General features: G+C 42.8%; 2 protein-coding genes across 2 annotated transcripts; both read right to left on the reverse strand.

Moving 5' to 3' along the window:
- Positions 1-7,496: 7,496 nt before the first annotated feature.
- LOC311108469 (gap junction alpha-1 protein) lies at positions 7,497-11,236 on the reverse strand (the record flags this gene model as incomplete). Its single annotated transcript, XM_084151096.1, has 2 exons — positions 11,154-11,236; positions 7,497-8,664 (listed from the first exon to the last, which is right to left on the reverse strand). Exon 2 carries the CDS (start codon positions 8,646-8,648, stop codon positions 7,497-7,499), a length of 1,152 nt encoding a protein of 383 aa, XP_084007222.1. The 5' UTR covers positions 8,649-8,664; positions 11,154-11,236.
- Positions 11,118-14,354, reverse strand: LOC311108472 (gap junction Cx32.2 protein-like). Its single transcript, XM_084151100.1, has 2 exons — positions 13,464-14,354; positions 11,118-13,234 (listed from the first exon to the last, which is right to left on the reverse strand). The coding sequence occupies exon 2, from the start codon at positions 13,214-13,216 to the stop codon at positions 12,371-12,373; it is 846 nt and encodes a 281-aa protein (XP_084007226.1). The 5' UTR covers positions 13,217-13,234; positions 13,464-14,354; the 3' UTR covers positions 11,118-12,370.
- Between the last annotated feature and the right edge of the window lie 2,879 nt (positions 14,355-17,233).

Consider the following 17,233-nt stretch of genomic DNA (forward strand, 5'->3'; position numbering starts at 1 on the left):
TCTACCTATTCAAAAGAGAGAGGAAAAAGTAGAGACTGCATCCCTCATGTGTGTTTCAGATGCCCAGTAAGAGTGGGGAGCCTAAGATCCTAAGGCAAAGTAATGGAACTTTAAGTATTTTTACTTTAAAACAACAATTTGTCAGACAAAGTTACTGTATGTGTTTCGACATACGGCATAGTTCAGTAAGTAATCACACACCACACAGTCCTCCCTGCCTCAATAATCTTCGACATAATCGGCGTCTCATGTACATAGCCTTAAATTGCGAGAATAGCTCACAAATGATGTTCTTCAACTTGTTTGTTGAATATGTCCGTGGCTGTTAAAGGGGTGCTATGTTATACCCAGCCTGTTGTAATGGCCTCTGAAAGTCATTTGGAGCCAGCAGTCCTCACTAATCTACTGGATCTAGTAACTAACAACCATGTTCTGAAAAATTATCAAAGAGTAATATGAAAACAAACATACATGTCAAGGGTTTAAGGGTTTGCATTCTTGGTGTAATTGCAAAGGGATTGTGAATTGTACCTTGTGATATAGGCTACTGTGGTGATGGATACTGTGGCAAACTGAGGACTGTAGTCATTAGGGTCAGGTAAGCTTTAGCTATTGCTACGAGTGCAAATCCAGATTTAGCTTAAACACCAGATTTAACTGGTTCTGATTATCAATCACAACATACCCACTGGGCACAGACGTCAATTCAACATCTATTCCACGTTCGTTCAATGTAATTTAATTGAAATGACATGGAAACAACGTTGATTCAACCAGTGTGAGCCCAGTGGGTAATTATAATCAGAAACAGTTTTTTTTCCTAAAGGAGATTTGAATCAGTTTACAGTGAGTAACAGTTTCCACTGGGCAGTCTGTTCTGCTCTGTCCTCCTCCTACTGTCTACACTACAGCCATCCAACTTATCACTTGCTTTGGGAATACAAATAATATGTTACTACCATTTGGGGGGTCTTGTTTCCTTTCATTTGCACGAGAGGCCAGGTGGTGTATGTACTGTAGGATCTTGAACCCAATGGCTACATTCATTTTGTTACGCAAGTGAGAGGTTGACTTTGGGCCTTACCCAGTGACTGTCTGAGCCATTCATCACACATTACCTCTGGTTATTTCACTCTGTTCCCTCTGCGAGAGCAAGCGTATAACTGCTTACAGACCTCTCCCAATGAAATTATGGCTATGGCGAATATGTACAGCACTGCTAAAAGAATCTTGTGCAAGTGATTCAATCACAAGCATATTAGGTATGTGAAATATAATGTAGGACTCTGCATTCTTAGAATACTCCTGGCTTGATTTTCGAGATTTGGATCTTGCCATGGAAAACCAAGACCCAACTGGCCAAATATAGACTAACCAGAATTACCTACGCACCGACCAGGCTGCATTGTTAGTGGCTGCTGATGTGGAAGAACATACACAGAACATTACTTAGTGAGATGTGGAAATATTTTGTGTGCCAGTACAATTAGCTGTTGTATTTGTATGCATGCTACATACATTTTTTATTATGACCTTTCAGAGAACAAAAAGCTGTCATTTTAGCCTTATCAATTTTATTACATTTACATTTACGTCATTTAGCAGACGCTCTTATCCAGAGCGACTTACAGTTAGTGAATACATATTTTATATTTTTTTCATACTGGCCCCCCGTGGGAATCGAACCCACAACCCTGGCGTTGCAAACGCAATGCACTATCAACAGAGCTACATCCCTGCCGGCCTTTCCCTCCCCTACCCTGGACGACGCTGGGCCAATTGTGCGCCGCCCATGAGTCTCCCGGTCGCGGCCGGCTGCGACAGAGCCTGGATTCGAACCAGGATCTCTAGTGGCACAGCCTTAGACCACTGCATAGCACTGCAATCGCATCCATCTAAATCCAAGTGTCTTCTTTCATAGGCAGTGGCTTGAACTGGCTTCTAATACTTAGATTAACTTGGACACCTTTCAAGTTACAGAAGCCACTGTACTGTAGTTACCTGCCCCTGCACTTTACCACAATCTGTTCAGAGACCCTGTTTTTGTGCTCAGTGCTTCCTTCGCTGTGTCTCTCCCTGCCTCAGGCTCCAGTTGTGTGGGACAAGGAAGCTCATGAACCATATGCCTCATGTGCTGCTCACAGACTTCAAAAGCAAAAATGTCTGGGACACAGCTTTTTGCAATCAGTGGTTTATGTGCCTTGAAATAAAGGCACATAAAAATATGAATTTGCTTTGTCTGTCTGTGTGTGTGTGTGTGTGTGTGTGTGTGTGTGTGTGTGTGTGTGTGTGTGTGTGTGTGTGTGTGTGTGTGTGTGTGTGTGTGTGTGTGTGTGTGTGTGTGTGTGTGTGTGTGTGTGTGTGTGTGTGTGCATGTGGGTCCTGTATCTAATGGAAAGCTAAAAAAGGACCAATTCATCCTTTTTTATCTCAATATCAAATCATTTCTGGGTAACAATTAAGTACCTTACTGCGATTGTTTTCAATTAAAATGGTCAAAAGAAACTAAAATATCTTCTTAGCAAAGAGCAATTTCTCAAGCAAGAATTTAGCTAGGAGTGGTCTGAGTGGGGAGGGGAAAACTGAAAACTAGCTGTTATTGGCAGAGAGGTTTGGAACTCTCTTTATTATTGGTCTCTAATTTACCGCCTGGTGATGTCACCAAGCAGGCCAAAGCATCCCACTAAAAGAGGCTGAAATTTCAGGCGCTCATTTTAAAAAGCTCTTACACTAAAAGGGCATTATCATCATTTTCACAATTTCACAGTATTATTCCAAACTCATAGTGTGGAAAAATATATACAAATACATAAAACACAGGAAAACTTCTTCTTTTTTACTACACTGGGCCTTTAAGTTTAATGAAGTGATGTTTTATGGCTGATACTAGGATAAGAACCCCCAAAGAATGCTTTTAGCTTTCAGTGATTGGTAATCTGGTTAAAAGTTTCCACAATTATTCAACTTTTCTTATTATGTCAGTTCATTAAACAATTTACCAATATAAACACATAGTTCAGATACAGATCTGTATACCTTGTGTTTTTGGGTCCTTTTCCATGGGAGGAAACCCTAGGGTCATATGCTCCCATGCTCTGGCACCTCACATTTCAGCACAGACATCCTGCTAAAGCTTCAGTTATTATGGACACTTCCAGGGCACATCCCTAATGGATTGGGCATGGTGTTGTGTGCTTGTCTAACTAACAGTTAACCTACATTAGCACAAACTTACTTTGACTCAGCGCAAGTCCTCGTGTTCATTTGAAATGCTTGGAGCAGCTTTCCCGTGTTTAATATAACCACAGTTTGATGGCCTCCGTCCAGCAGTGGCAAAATGTGAAGAAAATGAATTGGGTATGAATTCAATTTGTAACCGCAAAGAAAGCTGAGACGCCATGTGAGATCTGCTACTCTTGCCATTTAAAATTGGAAGTATCCGATTGTTTTCCTTTACTTATGCTTATATAAACAGTTGGGAGCGTGTAGACAGCTCAGGAAACATGACTGAGCATGATATCCGCACTCACTGTGGAGCTGCCCAGTAAAGAAGATCCGGATACAATACACAGGTAGCACACACACTGACTATAGTTTCCACTGAATCATATGAGATCTCCCACATTTTTTCCCACACACATGTGGAATGGCTGGGTTTATCCTTACTCTCCATGCTCTATTTGAGTCTGACCTGCTTGAAGGGATGAAATATGATGTTCTGTTTCATCAATAATCCCGGCCGCTTCCAGCTAGCACCAGGTGGGATATTTCCATGCAGTGATTTTGCCAGAACTGCTTGTCAAAGTTGGTTAGCTGACCCAGTAATGGTAACCACAAAGTAAATAGGGTCAAGTCTGTCTTACGTATCCACAGCTTTGTACTAACAAGAGGTGGGAAACTGAAAGGCATTAAAAAAAACAGCAATTAGGTCCAAGTTAGTGACGCTAATGGTCTAGCATTCAGTTCCTAATACACTTTGCAGCGAGAGGTGAATGATATATCTATCATATACAGTAGATAGTTTAACTCACTTTTGATGTGTTGTGCTACTCATTTATCTGTAGTTTTGCAAGCTGCCTTTCCTTTAGAGGACAGGGAATGGTCAATCTGTCAAAGATGCCTAATAAAACTATTTTCCACCCCACTGACAAGATAAAAGGAATACATAACTTTTAAAAGCTTATTGTGTGATGAGAAGTCTACACAAGGCACCATCTGTTTCTGTTAGCTCTGGGATGACGTCATGATGAAAAGTTGATCTAGTACTTTTAGTTAAGGTTAGCAGCTTTACCATGTATTGGTAGCCCCGCCCTGGCCTTGTGGTCTGAGCGGTTGTACAGACAGCGGAAATGTAACTCAGACATTAAGGTTTCCAGTAGTCTTTGGAGAAATGAAAGCTGTCCTCTTTTGAATCCTTATTGTCTAAAAATAAACATGCACAAACACAGTAAAACGCAGACTCTCTAACCTGACCACTGCACCGTGCAGTTACAGTCACAGGACTTTATTTGACATTTATTAAGTATTCATGTGGTTAGCATCTGCACTAGAGAGCCAGAAGTTGTAGAATCGCATTTTGTTTTCCATCACCTTCTGAATGCTTTAAAATGTACTAAGACTACCATTTTAAATTAGAAAATTCTGTGATACAGTTTTGCTAATGTACTATTTCTAACATTTAGTACTCCATGGTATCAGGGGTCATGTCTTTGCTTCACTCACATAGAGAATCCACATTTGAAGAAAACTTTATCTTAATTAGGTAAACTGCTGTACTGTTAGTTTTCACACTCTGGGCACAGTTCTTCATTTTTATGATATCTTCTGTTATGTCAATACATTATGTAATACATATTTTTCGTAGAAATGTTGTGTGTTTCAACCATTTTTGTGTTGGCCGTTGTACTTACAGTGACATCTTGTTTAAAAGTCCTGATAAAAACTCATTGTTAAATTAAAAATCTAGATTAATTAGCATTGGGATCAAAGTATAGCTTTTTTCCGTTCTGCTCCAGCCACATGTGGTCTACAGACTGGGTCCAAACATGTGGTTTTATTTAGCTTTGTGGAAAGGTTAAATAGGAAACTTGGATAAGAGAAAAGCGCTGAGTCTTTTCATATTATGACATTTTCAAAGTCTCCAAGGCATTTTCAGTACATAATACTGAATAACTCTTATCATTCTCTCAATATCCGACTTTAACATATATGATTCATTGTTTAGGGTTTGTTTCCTATGAAACAAGAAGGTGTGAGCTACTGTAGTCTCAAAACATGACAAATGTATATTTTAACCATAACATTGATCTGTTTGATACCTATTGAGGAGGCTGGACTAGACAAACAAAACGGACAAAGGCAAAATGAGGTGCATATGATAACAGACTTGGAAAGAAAACAATCTTAAGAAAGAAAAAATCTTTATTGGGTTAAAATAGCTTTTCACAGATATGATTAATGAGGTTTTTTGCTATCATGCACTTACACACTGTACAACAGTGGATTTCCATGGAATGGCGTTATTTGACCACGTTATCAAACAAATGTACACCCAAGTTTGTCTTGTACTCTGTATGGAGGCCCTTCGCTTTAGCCTTTCAAGATCATTGAAACCAGCGGTCAAACAAAAGCACTGTCTGAATGTACTGTAGTGATTTCTGCCTCGTGTTGTAAAATAAATTAGTAACATGCATATCAGAAAACACTTGCCACTTTTTAAATCATATTACACCCTAGTCAAGATCTCAGTGCAAACACCATTGTAGCTGAAAAACCCATGAAACTCTCTGTTTGAGTACCAAAATAATATATTGCGAAATTGGAGAGAGAAAAACGGAAAAAAAACATGAACATTTCCAATTGAAAATCCATTTACAAGTGTTTGGTAGTTGTGGAGCTACATTGGCATATACCTTTTAATATATTTGACTAAATATTAGTCCGGCTCTATAAGCAGTCTTCTAAAAACTCACATTTGTGACACAGTTAGCTTGATTTACAGTACTAAATATCTATCTCTCAAGCAGCAATGATTACATTGAGTTTGGAAAAAAAAATAATTCACTCAAAAGGTAAAACACAAATAATCATTCTATTGCCCTCCTCTACCATCCAACAGGAAACAACATTTTAAAAAAAACACACACATTAAAATGAGAAAAATATAAAGCCTTTCTTTCAAAGATGCTTCCGAGACACATGTAGCAATAAAAAACTGTTGCTCTGTATTTCTATTACAGAGTCCACCATCTGACAACAACCTCTTCCCCACAAAACCCCAAACAACAAACATAAAATAAATCAACTGACACCACATAAATTCAAAGTTTATCAGGAAATGACAGTCCAAGATAATAAAATCAACCTCTTATTTGTTGAGAAAATTGTACTGCTGAAATTTTGATTATTATCAATAAATATGCAGTTGGGTGTAGTGACTTAATATATCATTTATATGGACATGACCTTGGATAGTAGTCAATCTTTTTCTAGTGGTGGATGTCCTGCATACTAATAAATACATATTTATTTATGAAATTGAGCATCCTTTTCACAACCCAATTTTACAAGACAGACTTGGAAGTCATACAGAGGATGAGTGTGACAGAGATTTATAAGCCAAGTGTTTTTCAAACTACTTCCAAGGCATGGAAAAATACACATTGCTATTATATTGATGTGCAGTCTTTCTAAATGGAATGTCATTGTGTGTGGCCAAATGGTGGAAGCAGGTTGAAGTTTATTGTCATGAATCTTGCCCTGGAGGCAGAACTGAGCGATTTCCGCTAGATGGGCCAGCAGCTGCAAAGTCAAAATTGGCTATATCGTAAAAATGCTTGAAAAGAAAAAGTGCTTTTTGGTCTTAATTTAAGGTTAGGGTTAGGCATTAGGGTTAGCAGTGTGGTTAAGATTAAGGTAAGAAGTTCAAAATCAGATTGTTTGACTTTGTGGCTGTGCCAGCTAGTGACCACTTTTCCACCCCCACCTGGGATATGGATGCCTGATGAAGACCTAACGGTCAAAACGTTGTTATAATAAAATCACCTGGAGCATGAGCAGCAGTGTGCAGTGTTTTCCAGAGCTGCCTCCAGGGCAAGATTCATGACAATAAATGCCATCCTGCACAATGAAACCTACAGGTAAAAACATGATAACTAAACCAAACACATCGCCAAGGCATATTCTTCTAAAGTGAAATGAGGGACTGTTGGGCACAGTTATCGGAACACGGTCACATGTTCTTCGCCTACTAGTTGTTTTCTTTTTAAAGCTTCTTAGCTCCACTAGTTTCAAAGTCATCAATACATGTATAGTACCTCCAACAGTGTAAGTATTTGAATGTCTCTTTATTGACTAGATTCTCTAGGACAGTGAATGGGCTATGCCCCGCCCCCTTCAGCACTTTGAGAATGCTTCCTTGAGCTCTCTGTTCTCTGGCACCAATGGTGGGGGGGGGGGGGGGGGGGGGGGGGGGGGATGGGGGGGGGGTTGGGGGGCTAGACATCTAGATCATCTGGCCTCGGCCGACTGCTCATGTGACTGCTGGCCCGACTGCAGGGCCTAGGGTCCATCAGGGCCAACGGCTGCAGCTCGTGCCCTGGGGTCAGTTTCTTACTCTCCTGGGTGTCGTCAGGAAAGTCAAAGGCCTGTGCATGGGAGTTGGAGATGGTGCTGCCATTCTGGCCCAGGCGGTTCTGCTCCGTGCTATAGTTGGCCCAGTTTTGCTCATTGGCTTGCTTGTTGTAGTTGCGAACGGAGTTGGTTCTCTCCCCAGTGGCCAGCTTGTACCCTGGGGGTGACATGGGGGACAGCGGTGCAGTGGGAGAGGAACAGCCGTTATAGTAGGCATACTTAGTGGTGGACAGATCCTTGGGAGTGGGGCTTAACGTCCCAGTGCCAGGGTAGTGGACGGGCGGTTGTTTCCCCTTCACACGGTCCTTGATCCTCTTGAACATCACGTAGAAGAGCTCAATGACGTTCAGAAGCAGGGAGACCAGAGAGACCACCAGCATGAAGATGATGAAGACAGTTTTCTCAGTAGGTCGGGAGAGGAAACAGTCGACTCTGTGGGGGCAGGGGGACCTCTCACAGGTGTAGACAGCAGCCAAGCTGAAGCCGTAAATGTACCACTGTATGACCAGGAAGCCCACCTCAAAAATTGACTTGAAGAAAATGCTGAATATGTAGGTTCTCAAGAGGGCTCCCTTCATCTTAACCTTCCCATGCTCTTCCAGCCCATGCTTGAGCTTTTTTAACTCAATCTTCTTCAGAGGTACGTCCACATCGCCTCCATCGTTCTGGATGTTTTTCAGCCCTTCCTCTTTGCGGTTAATCTTCTGCTCTATTCGCAACAGGTAGAACACATGGGCAAGGTACAGAAGAGTCGGCGTCGAGACAAAGATAATCTGTAGCACCCAGAACCGTACATGTGATATAGGAAAAGATTTGTCATAACACACGTTCTCACAACCAGGTTGCTGGGTGTTGCACTTGAAGGCGGACTGCTCGTCCCCCCAGGCAGACTCCACAGCCGTCCCCAGCACCAGGATCCTGAAGATGAAGAGGACAGAGAGCCACACCTTCCCTCCAGCCGTGGAGTAAGCCTGTACCTTGTCCAGGAGCCTCCCCAAAGCACTCCAGTCACCCATGATGAAGGAGTTTTAGCTGCAATTAGACAGAAAATAATTGAATGCAATAAATAAAAAACATTCCTATAAACATGCTTATATATCACTATCTCAAGTAACATTTGTGATTCTAATCAAACACATCTCAACGTTCTATGAAAAAGTGTAAAGACTACAAGTCTTGTGATGGCTCTTTCATGGCTGGAGTGACGAACAGAACAAATCAAATTTCTGGATGGACAAGAACAATGTCTTATTGACCACAAGATGTCAATCCCTTACGTTATGCTTAATGAATCTTCAATACAGAGAGTAAATTTGATGGCTATTGTCTTCCTATTGGAAGTGATGAGAGGAAAATCACATTGTGTGGTCCTACCAGTGTTGATGGTACTTCTTAAAATACTGAGTAAGTGAATAGTATAATGGTAGATGATAGAGCCCAGGTTTGTGAAACACAAGCACAAACATTTGTTTCCCCTTCATCGGCAGGCTATAAAAATGTGACCTGTTTCTCATCAAGCCATTGTTTGTTAATTTGGTCCGCATGCCTTATTTCTACATGGTTTCATGTTTATTCGAGTTGTTAAAAGATGTCAAGTAGCGTGTGTGTGAGCATTTCTCAATGTTAATTTATGTTATACAGTGTAATCTAAGGATTGTTATGCAAATACACCCAAGTCTCAAAGAAATGTCACACAGATTCAGACAAAGTCACTGTTCATCACAAAATGCATTAATTTACTAGTCAGCTGTGAAAATAACTATAAGATCTTCATTATGCAAGATCTATTTGCATTCTGATTATCCTGGACATATCATTTTTATTCTCATTAAGTATCATCCTCAGTAAATATCGGTCCTAAAAGCTGGAGATTGAATTTAACCAACGTCCACATCCAAGTACAAACTTTACCTATACAGCCTATGCAGTTAGTGGTCTGCACTAAGGCCTAATAGCTCTCTGCTCTCAGAGCAAGCCTCAGATTGGGGACCAATGGCTCTCCTGCTTGGGCCAATAGCTCTGTGAGGATCCAAGAGTGTCTGGAGCGCACTCAGACAGTCCATCTGGGCTCTGAGACTACAGCACAGGGCCCCGTTCATTGTGCGCTTATTAGTGACCTGCCTAGCTCTACTACAGAGACCTAACTCTCACAGATACTAAACTCACACTGCATGTCATATGAGATTCAAGTTTGTAAACACAAATAACGTTTTAATAAAAATTCTGAACAACGCCAGTACTGCACAATGACTGCACAATGAACAAACATGGATAAGTAGAAGCCATCTGCTAGGAGGGTGTACCAAAAGCATGTGTCTTCAATTAGCTAATAATGTACTGCATATACTGTAGACATACTGTACTGGAGTTTTCAACTTCACATCACAAACAACCTTTCACATGCAGGTTTAACTTTGTGTAGAAAACAGTCCATATGTGAATGAATGAGGAATGACAATTTTGATGTTTAGCACACAGGAAAATCCTGCCAAACATCTAAATTATTCTCACTTGTGGCCCCACTTCTCAAAGGACTACAGTAAAGTGAAAAATAACACACATCAATCTAAGTACTGCTTCTTACTCAACAATGATGGTACCATGATAAAAGCCTTTTCAAATAAATAATTTGTAATTCAAGATTTGTTTAAAATCAATTTCACTGGGTCATTTATAGGCCAATTTAATATAACAGAACCATTTTGTGACTTGAAGAAGAAGAAGAAAACATCCATGTGGACAATGCTGATCTAGAGTAAGAAACCCACTAAAGCTTGAGATCTCTGATCTTGTAATGATGTTATTAGAGCAATTAAATGACACGTTGAGCGAATATCACAATTTATAAGATTGTAATAAGTACATCAGTTCAACCTCAAGATTTCCTTACAGTGGAAGAGGATTTTAAACTGCGCTTCCCAGATGCAAGGAAGGACTTCACAAATCTGATCCCAATTCGATCATATTCCATTAAGATGTAATATATGGAAAATATAAATATAAAAAAACATGTCAATATGCTTGGTTAGGATTACATTTAGAAAACAAATCAATCTCCAGTCTACGGCTTATAAGCAGTTCAGTTACAATTATCTATAAGCTTGTAATCATTCACATCACATGCTGCTTTTAGAGTCATTTGCCACAGGTTACTCATAAGCAATGGTCACACCAAATTATAAAAGGAAAACAGCAAAAGAAACAGATGAATCAATGGCTCAATCTCTCTTGGAGGATCATTTAAACTTTTCCTTGTTAAAAACGTTTTTTAAAGTATATATTATGGACCATACTATAGCGGATAGATAGCCTATAGAAATGCAATGTGTCTGTATTGGCACAGTGCGTCTGGATTCTGAGCAATTTAGTTTCTCTGCAAATATATATATGCAAATATATATATATATATATATATATATATATATATATATATATATATATATATATATATATATATATATATATATACACAAATACTTCTTCACATCAATAATGGCACTTGAATTTAACGCAAAGCTCACCTGGAAAGTTACTGAGAAGTAAGAAGAGAGCCCTTAGGGACTTTCCCCGTCACTTCTTGAAAACAGTCACCACTTTCTTGAAATCCAAGTTTGGGACCAGAGAGAAACTGAGACGAACTTTTCAAACTTTCCTTGCCTTATAACAGTCCACATACAGGCTAGGAGGAGAGAAAAAAAGAAGCGAAGGAGAGAAAAGCTTGGAGTCACCTGACCGGTACGTCAAGCCTTAGACCTCCTTACGCTCGGTTTCTGTACTTTTTTTTAACTTAAATGTAATTGTGTCATAGAACATTTTCTTTTCTTTAAATAACAAGATTAACAGCAACTTTTTCAGATCACTATGAATTAATAGCTTCACCGAGACCAAGTCTACAGCATATGATATGCTAGAGCGTTCCGTTGATAGGTCCTGTGCGCCAATCTGTAAACCAGTAGCCTATTTGAGGAGTATGTTTTAATTGATTAAAATGATATCCATTGTATGTAGATCAAAGCCCAAAGATAGTTGCTAAACATGTTTGACAATCACCTTTTCTTGTTAGCTGCAATGACAGACTAAAAGTGTCAAACATTAATCATGATGAGATTAATGAATCAAGACGCATAACGATTTTATGTTGCACTAATAATATGGAACTTTGACATGAAAGGTAACTTGTGTTGCATGTGTTTATAAACATAGAGCTAGACCTTTAGATAAGACTATAGCCTATTCTGGTCCCGTGTAACTCAGTTGGTAGAGCATGGCACTTGCAATGCCAGGATTGTGGGTTCGATTCCCACGAGGGGCCAGTATGAAAATGTATGCACTCACTAACTGTAAGATTCTCTGGTAAGAGCGTCTGCTAAATGACTAAAATGTAAATGTAAAGTCTGATCACTGGTAAAATGTGATTTCAATCACCAAGTTTATGCTGCCATCTAGTGTATGCCCTGGGAATGTGCGGCCGTGAGTTATATCTCACGTTTCCGTTCACGTTTTTTTTTTACAGAGATATGCATATCCTACAAAACATTAGTCATCACAGTGTCAGCATAGAAACAAACTGTAATATGAAAAACATTCAGTAACAAGGTAATCTATTTGACAAACAAAAACTCAATACACTCTGTAATGATTTGTTTTCCTCTAATTTACTGGAAGTGTAGCCAACTAATTGCATGTGATTACATAAATTCACAGGTCAGAATATCATCAAGTGAAGTCTATTGAAAACCTAAGGAGTGTTTTTATTTTCCTCCATTAGTTCAGCTTCTCTTTGGATGTTGTGAAGGGATGAGCAATCTTTATGTCCATCCAGGTTACTTTGCCATTCTGATGCTGGACTGTATGGCGTGACTGGGTTCTCAGCTGAGATTATATGCAGTGGGTATTGCTTCTTGGTTCCACGTTTTACTCTGATGCAAATCAAATAAAACACCTCGATCACATTGAGCAACAGAGACACGCAGCCCACCACCAGCATGAAGATGATGAAGATGGTCTTCTCTGTGGGACGGGACATGAAGCACTCAGCACCCAGTCTGGAGCAGGGCTGTTGTTGACAGAGGAACATGGATTTCATGACAAACCCATATAAGTAGTACTGTCCCACAATAAAAGCGAGCTCTAACACTATCTTAAAGAACAACTGGGTCATGTAGCTACGCAGCAGAATTCCCTTGATTTTGATTTTCCCCCGGTCATCTGTGTATTTGGGCCTCTTCAACATGCCATTGTCAACCTGGCTCTGCTGTGCCTCCCTCATCTTATCCTCCCGGTGGATGACATGCATGGCATGGCCTAGATATAGAAGAGTTGGGGTGGAGACGAAGATGATCTGCATGACCCAGAAACGGATGTGTGAGATGGGGAAGGCCCAGTCATAGCACACATTCTCACACCCAGGTTCTTTGTTGTTGCAGTAGAAATCAGACTGTTCGTCTCCCCACACACTGTCTGCTGCTGCACCCAGAACCAGGATCCTGAAGATAAACAGGACGCTCATCCATATCTTTCCGATTGCCGTTGAGTGGGACTGCACCTTGTCCAGTAACTTGGAAAGATATGACCAGTCCCCCATTGCCACTGGTTATTATCTCTGTGGAAAAAAATGGTCAAATTTCATTCATGAATACCATTTTAGAGAAAAAGTGAGAACATACTGAGATAATTAATTGACTTTGATAGTAGTGAGCTGTGAAAAGACTGGAAAAGTACATTTATTTCACAACACTATTTCAAAATTAAATACTATATATTTCTGTTGACATCTACATTTCCATGAGATATTATCCTCAGTTTGTACAAAAAGAAACAGATTTACTCACTTGTTATGTTGCTCAGATCAGAAATTATTTTTCATCAATAAACCAGAGGCAAGTAATAGCGTTCGTGAACATGGGATTAGGATATTGAAATACTCAGAGTAGGCCATGCTTATAAACCTGATGGGTTTGGTCAGCCTGACTCACAGTTATACTACGTGCTTGTGGTAACACTTTTACACCAATCAGACTTCACTTCAGAATTTGGTCCATACAACAAATTTCATAATTTCACGTAATCTCTCTCTTCCTCTAAAAGTGGATGACCTTTTGACACCCCACCCCCTTCTCATGTTAATGTCAGCACAAAAAAGATGTGCTTGTACTCCCAATCTAAACATGTGAACTATCACAAACCCATTTTGCAGAGTCATTCAACCCTCTCTGACTGTATTGTCTACAGAAAGTTAGTTTCTTACTGGATGTTTTTGTCTGGATGTTTGTGTCAGTACTTGAAATGATTGTACACAGCTGGAATTATCCATGAGCAAACTCATCTGTTGATGTAAGGCATCTTTGGAAAGTCTCAAAGGAGAGATTGTCAAGTGTTGCTGTAGGTAGGTGTGGTGTGGAATCAGGCGCAGGACGCAGAAATTAAGTCCAACAAAGACTTTAGTAGTTCACACAAAATATAGTCCAAAAAACAGCCCGGAGGCGAGAAAAGCGCACACAGGCGTACACACACGGGCGCACTAAACATGTGCGTAATTCTCTTCTTAACAAATAAGGAGGTAAGCTACAACTAGCGCACCGAAACGGGTAACGCAACAACACGACAACGGGAACAATTACACACAACACCTAAACTCACAACAAGGAACTAAATAGGGTGCTTAATGAGACATAACACAAAACAGGTGTGACAAACAGACAAAACCAATCAAACAAGAAACATAGAACGGTGGCAGCTAGTACTCCGGAGACGACGACCGCCGAAACCTGCCCGAACAAGGAGGAGGGGCCGCCTCGGCCGAAACCGTGACAGTACCCTCCCCTTGACGCGCGGCCCCAGCCGTGAGCCGCCCCCGGCCTCGGGGACGACCAGGAGGACGCGGAGCAGGGCGCGTAGGATGACCACGATGGAATTCGGTCAGCAGGGACGGGTCCAGAATGTCCCTCCTCGGCACCCAGCACCGCTCCTCCGGACCGTACCCCTCCCACTCCACGAGATATTGGAGACCCCCCATCCGGCGTCTCGAATCTAGGATGGTCCGAACAGTGTACGCCGGAGCCCCCTCGATGTCCAACGGGGGCGGAGGAGTCTCTTCTATCTCAAAGTCCTGGAGTGGACCAGCTACCACCGGCCTGAGGAGAGACACATGGAACGAGGGGTTAATATTCTTGTAATCAATGGGAAGTTGTAACCTGTAACACACCTCATTCAATCTCCTCAGGACTTTAAAAGGCCCCACAAACCGCCGACCCAGCTTCCGGCAGGGCAGGCGGAGGGGCAGGTTTCTGGTTGAGAGCCAGACTCGATCTCCAGGTGCGTACACTGGCCCCTCACTGCGGTGTAGGTCGGCGCTCGTCTTCTGTCGACGGATGGCTCGCTGCAGATGGACGTGTGCAGCGTTCCACGTCTCCTCCGAGCGCCGCACCCACTCATCCACAGCAGGGGCCTCGATCTGGCTCTCATGCCAAGGTGCCAGAACCGGCTGGTACCCTAACACACACTGGAAAGGGGTTAGTCTAATGGAGGAGTGGCGGAGAGAGTTCTGTGCCATCTCGGCCCAGGGCACATATCTCGCCCACTCCTCCGGCCGGCCCTGACAATATGACCTCAGAAACCTACCCACATCCTGGTTGACTCGTTCGACCTGCCCATTACTCTCCGGGTGGTAACCCGAGGTAAGGCTCACCGAGACCCCCAACCGTTCCATAAAGGCTCTCCAGACTCTGGAGGTAAACTGGGGGCCTCGATCAGACACTATATCCTCGGGTACCCCGTAATGCCGGAAGACGTGAGTAAATAGAGCCTCAGCGGTCTGTAGGGCAGTAGGAAGACCCGGCATGGGAAGGAGACGACAGGCCTTCGAGAACCGATCCACAACGACCAGGATGGTGGTATTCCCTTGTGAGGAGGGAAGGTCGGTAACAAAATCCACCGAGAGGTGAGACCAGGGTCGTTGTGGAACGGGCAGGGGTTGTAATTTACCCCTGGGAAAGTGTCTGGGCGCCTTACACTGGGCACACACTGAGCAGGAGGAGACATAAATCCTCACATCCCTGGCTAACGTTGGCCACCAGTACTTTGTACTAAGGCAGTGCACTGTCCGGCCAATACCTGGATGTCCAGAGGAGGGTGACGTGTGAGCCCAATAAATCAGCCGATCCCGGACCTCGAGCGGGACGTACGTCCGACCCACCGGACACTGTGGAGGGCTAGGGTCGGTGCGTAATGCCCGCTCGATCTCCGCATCGACCTCCCATACCACCGGTGCAACCAGACAAGACTCCGGTAGTATGGGAGTGGGCTGCACGCACCTCTCCTCCGTGTCATACCGCCGAGACAGGGCATCTGCCTTCCCGTTCTGGGACCCAGGGATGTAAGTGATCTTGAACACAAACCGGGCGAGAAACATAGTCCATCGAGCCTGGCGAGGATTCAGTCTCCTAGCTGCCCGAATGTATTCCAGGTTACGGTGGTCGGTCAGAATGAGGAAAGGGTGTTGAGCCCCCTCAAGCCAATGCCTCCACACCTTTAGGGCCTGTACTACGGCTAACAGCTCCCTGTCCCCTACGTCATAATTCCGTTCCACCGGACTGAGCTTTTTAGAATAAAAAGCACAGGGGCGGAGTTTAGGTGGTGTGCCGGACCGTTGTGAAAGAACTGCCCCGATACCGGCCTCAGACGCGTCTACCTCTACTTGGAAGGGTAAAGTGGGATCCGGGTGCGCCAGCACTGGAGCCGAGGTAAACAGGTCCTTCAGTCTCCCAAAAGCCCTGTCCGCCTCAGCCGACCACCGCAAGCGCACAGGACCCCCCTTCAGAAGAGACGTTATGGGAGCTGCCACCTGTCCAAAACCCCGGATAAACCTCCGGTAGTAATTCGCAAAACCCAAGAACCGCTGCACCTCTTTAACCGTAGTTGGGGTTTGCCAATTACGCACGGCAGACACACGGTCAACCTCTATTCTCACCCCTGACGCAGACAACTGGTAACCCAAAAAGGAGACTGACTCCTGAAAGAACAGACATTTATCGGCTTTGACATACAGGTCATGCTCCAACAGTCTCCTCAATACCCTGCGCACCAGGGCTACATGCTCGGCCCGAGTAGAACTGTACACTAGAATATCATCTATGTACACCACTACTCCCTGCGCCTGCATGTCCCGGAAAATCTCATCTACAAAAGATTGGAAGACTGATGGAGCATTCATTAAACCATATGGCATGACGAGATACTCGTAATGGCCGGAGGTAGTACTAAATGCTGTCTTCCACTCATCGCCCTCCCTAATGCGCACCAAGTTATATGCGCTCCTGAGGTCCAATTTTGTGAAGAACCGTACCCCGTGTAAGGACTCCGTCATGGTCGCAATCAGCGGGAGTGGATAACTATATTTCACAGTCACCTGATTGAGACCGCGGTAATCAATACACGGACGCAAACCTCCATCATTTTTCTTCACAAAAAAGAAGCTCGAGGACGCGGGAGAAGTGGAGGGCCGTATGTATCCCTGTCTCAGAGACTCGGCAATGTATGTCTCCATTGCCCCTTTCTCCTCCTGTGACAAAGGATACACATGGCTCCGCGGGAGCGCAGCTCC

The sequence above is a fragment of the Coregonus lavaretus genome (assembly GCF_964263955.1).
Source record: "Coregonus lavaretus genome assembly, chromosome: 33".
NCBI lineage: Eukaryota > Metazoa > Chordata > Actinopteri > Salmoniformes > Salmonidae > Coregonus > Coregonus lavaretus.